This window comes from Lemur catta, chromosome 2 (assembly GCF_020740605.2).
Source record: "Lemur catta isolate mLemCat1 chromosome 2, mLemCat1.pri, whole genome shotgun sequence".
Lineage (NCBI taxonomy): Eukaryota > Metazoa > Chordata > Mammalia > Primates > Lemuridae > Lemur > Lemur catta.
In genome coordinates, this window is record NC_059129.1 from 103,339,648 (window position 1) to 103,349,787 (window position 10,140).

General features: G+C 41.5%; 1 protein-coding gene across 1 annotated transcript; it reads left to right on the forward strand.

The window, feature by feature from the left end:
• The first annotated feature begins 2,139 nt into the window (after window positions 1–2,139).
• On the forward strand, window positions 2,140–8,694 carry MFSD4B (major facilitator superfamily domain containing 4B). Its single transcript, XM_045544193.1, is given in 5 exon segments — window positions 2,140–2,491; window positions 4,507–4,675; window positions 5,788–5,904; window positions 7,253–8,463; window positions 8,465–8,694. Coding segments are annotated over 5 exon segments (1,584 nt in total). The 5' UTR covers window positions 2,140–2,440; the 3' UTR covers window positions 8,501–8,694.
• Window positions 8,695–10,140: the final 1,446 nt, after the last annotated feature.

Consider the following 10,140-nt stretch of genomic DNA (forward strand, 5'->3'; position numbering starts at 1 on the left):
CAATGGCACCATCATAGCTCCTTGTAATCTTGAACTTCTTGGCTCAAGGGATCCTCCTGCCTCTGCCTCTCAAGTAGGTAGGACTACAGGCATACACCACCACACTCAGCTGATTTTTAATTTTTTTTTTGTTGAGACGGGTAGGGGAGATGAGGGGATGGGGGTTGGGGGGTAGGAGGGGTAGGAGGTATCTCACTATGTTGTCCAGGCAGGTCTTAAACTCCTGGCCTCAAGTGATCTTCCTGTCTCAGCCTCCCAAACTGCTGCGATTGTAGGCATGAGCCACCATGCTTGGCCTGTTCATGTTGTTTTTAATTCTACTGTAGCACAAATCTTGTAGTCAATAATCAATTTACAGATATTGTTTCAACTAAATATAAAATAAATCTCAACACTGGGCATGTTGTCTCATGCCTGTAATCTCAGCACTTTGGAAGGCTGAGGCAGGATTGCTTGAGGTCAGGAATTTGAAACCAGCTGGGCACCATAGTGACACCCTATCTCTACAAGAAATAAGAAAAATTAGCTGGGCATAGAGACATGTACCTGTAGTACCAGCTACTCTGGAGGGTGAGGCAGAAGAATTGCTTGAACCCAGGAGTTTGTGGTTGCAGTGAGCTATGATGGAGCAACTGTACTCCAGCTTGGGTGACAGAATGAGCCCCATCTCAGAAAAGAAAAAAATTAAAAAATATATATATGTTTTTTTTCAAACTACTAACTCTCTCCTGAGTTCCTGACCCTAATTTTTAAGATCCTGTTATCTATCACCATCATCACCTTGATGATCCAGAGACCTCCGCTGAATTTTTCAAGACACGAGTTTTAGAAATCAATTAGAGAGGTGTTTTTTTTTTGTTTGTTTGTTTTTTGAGACAAGAGTCTTGCTCTGTCACCCTAGGTAGAGTGCACTGGTGTCATCATAGCTCACTGCAACCTCAAACTCTTGGGCGCAAGTGATCCTCCTGCCTCAGCCTCCCAAGTAGCTGGGACTAAGTTTTCTATTTTTTATAGAGATGGGGCCTCATTCTTGCTCAGGGTGGTCTTGAACTCCTGGCCTCAAGCGATGTATGCTCCCACCTTAGCCTCCCAGTGTGCTAAGATTACAGGTGTGAGCCACCGCACCTGGCCAATTAGAGAGCTTTTGTAATAGTCTTAGAAAGAAATGAGGAGAACAAGAACTAAGGTAGCAGGAATGGAGAGTTAGATTTAAGAGACATTTCTGAGGTAAATTGGGAAGCACTTACTGACCAAATGGATGGGGCTGGGGAGATGTGTTGCAAGTAATGATGAGATTAAGGTTTGTAGTCTGGGAGCCTAAATGGACGAGCGAGAGAGTAATCAGGTGGAAAGGAACATTTTAGATAGATGATAAAAATATTTACATAACATCTTGAGGCTGTGGTCTGCTTTGTTAAAGAGCAAAAGGAAAGAGGATTCTGCAAATCGATGCCCTGCTCCACTTTTTTTTTTTTTTTACCACAATGGAATTATTTTCAGGAATTGGGGCAGGAGTGTGTTTGAAACCGCAACTTTGGATCCAGATTTCTTTCTTGAGCTACTGTTAAACTGTTTATGTAGGGCCACTGATTCAATGACTGGGCTTGGGCAAGTTATTACTTATCTCTCTATGACTTAATCCTTCCATCTGTAACATGGGAACAGCAGGGAATTTTGAGTGCTGTGAGGATTCAGATAATACACGTGAACGCTTAACACATGAGGTTCAATAAATATTTGGAGTGAAGGACGAACGATCCCTCGACAGATCTCAAAGGAGCAAGGACAGGGATTTTAGAAAGTTGTATAAGGGCCAGTCCTTCGGGCTCCCTCCGCTTCCCGGAGACCCCGGGAGTGGGCCTGAGGCACTACCTTGTATTTCCTCATAACTGGCCCCATTTTATCTCACGATTCATCAGCCCCCAGGCTGCAGCTTCAGTTCGCTCCGCCACGGGGCGCCCGTCCGCTGGTCTCTGTGGGCTCAGCTGAGTGTGATGCTGAGGCTGGAGACTGGCGTCCAGTCTCCTAGGCAACCACATCAACTTCCTGTTTGAAGAACAGTCCGGGTTGGCGAGAGGCCACATTTCCTCCATGTGACCGGCGCAGGCGCAGTGCGAACTGGAGGGCGCGCTGCAGCAAGCGCATGTTGAAATTCAACCTCCCGGCCCCGACTCCGGGCTGTCCCCGGGGAGGTGGCTCCGGCAGGTGCAGTCTCCCTGGCGGGGCGGGGCCGGGGCTCCGCTCTGCGCTCCCGTGGTCCTGCTAAGAAGCCCGGCGGCAGCAAGACCGCTTCTCCGGAGCCGCCAAGCTGGAGTTGGAACTGGACCTCCGTGGGGCCAGGGCCCCGGCTGCGGGGCAGCGGCTCATCCAGGCCGAGGCCCCCGCAGAGAATGAGCCGGAGGCAGTGGCGGTCTCCCGGCAGAGCGGCCGGGCCGGGAGCATGCTGCGCTGGTTCACCACCGGGATCCTGTTTGCCTCCTTCCTGGGATTGGTGAGAGTCGGGGCTGCAGCCCTCCCAGGTTGGGGCATGAGCAGCCGTCCTGCGGAGAACGTGGCCTTGGGAGTTTGAGTCTCGCCTTTGCTGCTTGCAAGCTGTGTGACCTTGGGCGCGTTACTTAATCTGCCCGGGCCTCGGTTTCGTGTTCTGGAAAATGGGCACAATTCTAGTCTTGGAGGGTTATTGGCAAGTGCAAAACTGATTTTCCTAATACGATTTTCGGCTCCAGAAAACCTTCCTACGTCTCCTCTGAGGGATGGGGAGATGCAAGAGGGATTGCCCGGGTTTTTAGGCGCTGTTCTCCGCACGCACTTACTCAACCCCCAAATTGTTACACAGAAAACTGCATTTCTGGAATTTCTGATTAATTTTGCAGATAGGGAAATAGGCCCAGAGAGGAAAGTGAGTTTTCCAGATTACACAACTAGTTAAGTGGAAGCGCCAGGAATATGCCTCTTATTCTGCCCACGATCTTATTTAAAGCAAACCTTCAGATCCTTAAATTTTTTTTTAATTTTTATTGTTTTTGGAGCAAACTGCAGAGCTACAGCGCCTTTTGCCAACCCCTTGGGCCGCCCCTCAATTCACTATTTGTGGAAACCTTCCTTTTATCACTCGATAATTGAGATCCTGGGGAGTTGGGAGGGCGAGTGCTCTTAAAAAGAGTGACTTCTAGTTAGCGTCTCACTACAGTTGTTTCTTATTTTGATTGGGGATTGAGGGCGAAGAAAGAAATTATTACAGAAGCTTGGTGAATCCTCACTACGTGCCGGCTCCTGCTGTAAGTCGTTGGGAGGCATGAACTAGCTTGATTAGACACTTGCAGCGCCTGTGCCCGCGCTGCTCCTTAGTCTTGAACTGCTCCTGCTTGGGCAGGGGGCACACCCATGTGTTTAGAGCAGAGCGGTGCAGTTAGAATTAATTATTTTTGAAATGTAGAATGATTAGAAACAATTTTTAAGTGCGCAATGAATTTCCTTTGAAAGCCAACTGTAATCCTTAGTTCTTGCTAACACTACATTGTCTTTGAGTACAATTTTATTGTTAAAGTTATTGGATACATGTGCATGTAATATTTTCTAAGGAAGTCTTACTGTACTGTGGATGGCTTGGGATTTTCTTTGAAGAAAAATGTAGATTTTGAGACGTTTAAATTGTTTATCTCCTGCAGTTTTATATGTGTAGTTCAAAGGAAGACCCTGTGTGCATCCACAAATATTGCTGTTTGGCAGCATCAAAAAATGGGAATAAGATTTTGATTTTTTTTTTTTTTTTTTTTGAGACAGAGTCTTACTCTGTTGCCCGGGCTAGAGTGCCGTGGTGTCAGCCTAGCTCACAGCAACCTCAAACTCCTGGGCTCAAGCAATCCTACTGCCTCAGCCTCCCAGGTAGCTGGGACTACAGGCATATGCCACCATGCCTGGCTAATTTTTTCTATATATATTTTTAGTTGTCCATGTAATTTCTTTCTATTTTTAGTAAAGACAGGGTCTCACTTTTGCTCAGGCTGGCCTGGAACTCCTGAGCTCAAATGATCCGCCTGCCTCAGCCTCCCAGAGTGCTAGGTGATGTTTTGATAATTAAATTTTTAAACATCTAAATTTTTATTTGTGCATGTAGTATATTTCAAAAGATACAAAAAAATTTCAAGAATAGTTTTAATGTTACATTTATTAACTTAATACAGAGTAGTCTTTTAAAGGTTTTGTTCAAAGAAGAAGCAGGATTGCAACAGAAAGCCAGAAGAATTAAAGAATTTTTTTAAAAATTGAGAGTTGTCACAACTAGAAAATTAGTAGGAAGCTGTACCTCTATTAGTACAGTATTAGTATCATCATTGTGACTTTTCCCTGACTATGGGGACTTAAAGTTATCCTCTACTGCATTACATTGTAATCCCACCCTCATGTGCCACCCCTTCTCCGTTTTTGATAGTGGAAAAAGCTACCACATAGTTAGACTTTATTTTAATCGTTGTAAGTAAAAGCTTTTGTCTTTTTAAATTTTAGGGAATGAGTGTTGCTATACTTGGACCCACGTTTCAAGATTTGGCAACAAATGTGAACCGAAATATCAGCAGTCTGTCTTTAATTTTTGTGGGCCGTGCCTTTGGATATTTGAGTGGCTCTGTGATTGGTGGAGTTCTTTTTGACATAATGAATCATTTTTTACTTTTGGGTAAGTAAATGCTGAATTTAGCCTCTTTATGACTGTTAATGAATTTACAATTTGTCTTTAAATAAGAAAAAAATACTAGCCTGCAGGATGATTGACAATTGACATGGGTAGTGTTCAGGTGTCCTGGATGGAAGCTGGGTTTTCCTGGTACTTGCTCTCACCTTGGCAGTTAGAAGAAACCTGTGCTGGGCTGCTCTGGAAACTTAGATCAGCCCCTAGTGTGTGTTAACAATCCTTGGCCTTCCCTACCTTTACTATAATTTAGGCACCACTCCTGGATCACACATACTGATTGTCCAAAACGCTTTCCTTATCAGAATATAGGGCAGATCTCCTGGGACAACCATCGATCAGAATGAGCTTCTTGAACCTACCTGCCCAGTCTAGACTCCATATTGGGAATGAAGAGGGAGAGGGGATGGTGGATGAACTGATACAGGCTATGTTTTTGTCCTGCCGTCCCATGTCAATGACAACCTGAGACTGCTCTAGCTCACCCTGGAAATAGATGGCAAAGCTTTTAACATACTCTTTTTTGAATAAGTTGAAATGTTTAAAGAAAATTTAGATTAATGTGATAAAATTCCTTTGGAAGCAAGAATAATTTGTTATTGTCAATGAATTAATAAGTAATGCCTCTTGTTTCCAGACTGGCTTGAAAGAATGTATTTCTTGTATTTTGCTTCCTACTCCCCAAATTAATTTATTTAATAAATTTTTACTACAAACTACTACAGTAATTGCATTTTATTTTTGCCTTTTTATTTTTTTACCTCATGTCTAAAAATCCCTTTAGGTTCTTAAATGTCACACACTTAAATAAATAATTATTGGCTTGTCTCTTTTGCTATAAAACTTTGCCTTATGGTATAATTTATAGTTTATTAGTGCTGGAAATGTATTCATATTATAATAATTTGTTATAATCTATAAAGATTATAAGATTTAAATGAAATAACCACTTGTAGAAGCTGAAACTCTCATCAACTCATTGTTACCCAATTTTAATTTGACCTTATTTTGTATTTTTGGAAGTTTTTATGATGTTGACGTGATCCATGACTCTGCATGAATATTGTTTTTTATAGCTGACTTTTTACCTTTGTTCTCAGGAGCGTCAATGTTGGTGACCACCGTTGGTCTTTATCTTGTTCCTTTCTGCAAGACGGCAGTATTACTGATTGTCATGATGTCTGTCTTTGGTGCTTCAATTGGCCTTCTGGATACAGGTGAGTGAGCTCTTTAGTGTCATCTCCGGGAGTAGGCACTTTCTACTAGGATAAGTAAAGCAGATAACATTAAGCTATCCCTTGCAATTCCCCCTAAAATGATGCAGTCCTACGGAATTGGTCATGGGGTCACTTAGTCAGAGTGAATCACTTTTCTAGCAACTACTCTTCTTGCCAATTAGGGAGATTATTTCTGAGCAGTCAGCTATGAAATGAACCTAAAGAATTTTGTTGTATGAGGGATTGTAGATTTATAGGAAGAGCCCCATGTGGGTAATTATAGTGCAGGCAAGCGGGCTTTCATTTTGGGATAGAACATTTATCATTGTAAAATGGGAGGAATTGATGGTTTAATAGGTTAAACCAAGTCTGGAACCATTATTTGAGAAAATATAGAAGCAGCCATCTAATTTTAAATGTACCCGGACTTTCAAACTAAGAGAAACCAGAGCAGTGTACTGTTTTCTTTCTCTTTCTTTTCTGCTCTTTTCTCTCTCAAAAGTTCCTGTCCTCCTGCAGTAGATCCTTTCCATGTATCATCACGTCTTTTGAAACCTACTAGATAACATACATGACACAGGTTTACTCTTAAAATCCTCTTTCTGCCCCCCTTCTCTGCTCTACTGTTATTTGATATGTTGGGGAAGTATTATACTTCCGGCTTAGTTTGGTTGTGAAATTACAGGGTGGAATTACATGTTTATGTGAAAATATCTGTTGAAAAAAAAGATAGCTTAAGATGTGCTGCATCTTCCCTTTCACCTCGTACGTGTATGAACAGAATAAGTGGAGATGCTAAAAGGCCTCCTTGTTTCTTGCAATGAGCACACCAGAATCCTGGAGTGTTCAGGTTCTTGAACATTTGTTTTGCATCTGCTCTGTACATAAATAAATGCTTTTCCTCGAGTGACTACCAAGTGTAAGTTCAGAAAGCTTTTGGTAATTTTACCACTATCTAATGGTAAAATTTTGCCCTTTAAATATATATTTAAAATATTTAAAAGCAAATAAATATATAAATATTTCTTCCCCAGTCTTGTGCTAGAACTGCATTATAAAAAGCCTCTTGCTAATGCGCCTGGCTCTAGGAGGTAGTGGTCTACTAGCTTGTAGAATTCCATTTCTGAGTATGTGATATTACAATGCTTAAGAGTTCTCTAATGGTAGTGGGTTAGAGTTTGCTATTCATAAAATTGACTTACTTGCAGTGTTTGAAGCTTAGAATATTAATACTTTTGCCATGTAAATAGACTCCTCCCCTTTCTGATAGTAATAAACTGTTCTTTGTTTTTTTTTAACTAAGTTACTATGTTTAACTTAAATCATTTTCCCCATCTTTCATTGGTAGGTGGTAACGTCCTTATCTTGGCTCTCTGGGGGGACAAAGGAGCCCCACATATGCAGGCCTTACACTTCTGTTTTGCCTTGGGTGCCTTTTTGGCTCCACTGCTAGCTAAACTGGCATTGGGTACGGCAGTGCCTGCTGAAAACCACACAGAGTTTGACTATCACCATCCTACACTCAACCGATCATCTGAAGCTGACTCAGAATCTCTGTTTGGAATACCTGTTGATATGAATTTACTGTGGGCTTATGCTATTATTGGTACCTATATTTTAGTGGTCTCTATCCTTTTTTTTGCTCTGTTTTTAAAGAAATACTCAAAGCGGGAAAAAGCAAAAGCATCTGTTCAGACATTTCGTAGAGCTAAGTATCACAACGCTCTCCTTTGTCTCCTTTTCGTGTTCTTCTTCTTTTATGTTGGAGCTGAGGTAACATATGGCTCTTACGTTTTCTCATTTGCAACCACCCATGCTGGCATGAGAGAGAGTGAAGCGGCTGGCTTGAACTCCATCTTCTGGGGCACCTTCGCGGCCTGCAGGGGCCTGGCCATCTTTTTTGCTACATGTTTACAACCTGGAACCCTGATTGTGTTGAGCAACATTGGCAGCCTGACTTCATCTTTATTTCTGGTGCTTTTTGACAAGAGCCCAATTTGTCTCTGGATAGCAACTTCAGTGTATGGGGCCTCAATGGCAACCACATTTCCCAGTGGTGTTTCTTGGATTGAGCAGTACACAACCATCCATGGCAAAGCCGCAGCATTTTTTGTAGTCGGTGCTGCCCTGGGAGAAATGGCTATTCCTGCAGTAATTGGAATTCTTCAAGGAAAATATCCTGATTTGCCGGTAGTTCTGTATACCTCTTTGGGGGCATCAATAGCCACTGGTATTTTATTTCCTGTGCTGTATAAATTAGCCACTTCACCTCTTGATCGCCAGCGAAAAGAAAATAGAAAGAGTGAGGACCAGAAAGCTTTGCTCTCTAGCTCGGGGCTAAATGACTATGAGGATGAGAATGAAGAGGAGGATGCAGAAAAATGGAATGAAATGGATTTTGAAGTGATTGAAATGAATGATACAATGAGGCATGCTGTGATAGAGACATCTAGAAATATTCTGATGGAGCCCACAGCTGAAGTCTCCAGCCAGTCCCTCTCAAATGCACTGGTGTTTGAGTCGTCTCTCGTTGATACTGGCAATTCCCCTGTGAAGCACCTTGCCAGAAACCAGGACAAAAGGGACTAACGATTAGAGAAGATGGATTACTTGCTGACATCCTTGAATAATCACCACTTCTAAAGAGGCCAGTCAAAGCAGAGCATCAGCAGACTTTCAACATGCTTTGGGGATCGAAATTTCTGTGTCTGCTTATAACAAATGCTAAAAAGTTTTGAAATGTTCTGTAATTCGCAGAGGCTTCCATAAATATTCAAACGGTCTCGTACAGTAGGATCTTGTTATGAGGCTAATGTTTGGTATGTGGCTGTTTAGGTAATAATTTATGGTCTTCATCCCTCAGAGCATACGAAGAAAGCATTTGTTTTTGAGAAGTTGGGTATCATTCTGATAGAACAAAACCATGTAGGAGTTGAATTGATTTGCTGAAAAAATTTCTAGGTGTCAGTATTCTGCCAGGAAAGTTGAGAGTAGTTTCATAAAAGAGCATCTTTGGAAATGGACAGATATTTTTATTTATTGCTTTACCTTATCTGTGGGGTTGGACCAAAGAATGCTAATGACCCATTTGATCTCTGATTCCTGTGAAGAGAACACAGAATAGCCAAGAGACCTGGCTTCAAGCCTTGACTTTGCCTTCTGGCTCTGCACTCAGTCATTTAACATAGGCCTTGTTTATCTCGCCGCCTGATTCTCGAAATGAAAATGAGACGATTTCCAGATTGGGAATCCATAAGTTTTAAAGTTTGTGCAAGATGTCTGCTAGAAATTAATACAAGTGCCAGCCCGTTCCTCATTTCAAATGAGAAGTGAAACAGAAATGATAGATAGCTTTAAGAATGTGCTACTGATTGCGAATACATGTCAATTTAATGTACATAATGTTTAATACTTCATGTGTTGTGAAGAACACATTTTTTAGTACCGCATTTCATCAATTCTGAGTTATACTGTTTTCGCCCACACTTTTAACATCTCTGAAATCAGGATGTGTCTTACAATCAGTGATCATTTAACATTGTGACAAAGTTTAATTGACAGTTTTTTCCTATACGCATGTATAAAATAATGTGTTTTACAGTCAGTGTCTTAGATTCAGTGAAATACAGTAATTCATTCAATTATGGAGATTATGCTATCTTTACGGACATTTTAAAAAGAAAAGTTATTTTTATATGCTAATTTTCTCTCTGATTATGTTCAAATGGGATTTGGAGACACTATATTCTGATTTTAAAAGCTGTTTCAGAGTTACTACATTAGTGGTAGGGATGTAGATGGGGTCCTCTGAGGTCTTTTTGACAGAGGCTGGTTTGAGCCTTACTGTTCCAAGATTTGCTCCTCATCAGGTTTGGGTGGTATTCCTATCGTAAGCACTGTGAACCAGACCGCAAGTTTAATTTACAATGAGACACAGTCTTTTCCAGTGATTGGAATACTTGTGTCACCCATAGGGGGCTCCTCCTTCCTGAGTTTGAAATTCTTGGGGAACCAAAGTAAAGATTAGAAGATGATGTGGTGTCCTGGCAGTCAAGATTAGAAAGGGTACTTTATATGAGTATGGCAAGACTGGCTTGGACTATCCTTTGAAAAATGACTACAACTAATGACAGATTTGGTTTACTTCTTCCCAAGTTTTATACTAAATGACATCTAATTTCTACCTGATTGGAGTATGTCTGCATTGTCTTATCTAATTTCCATTGATTTGTCTTT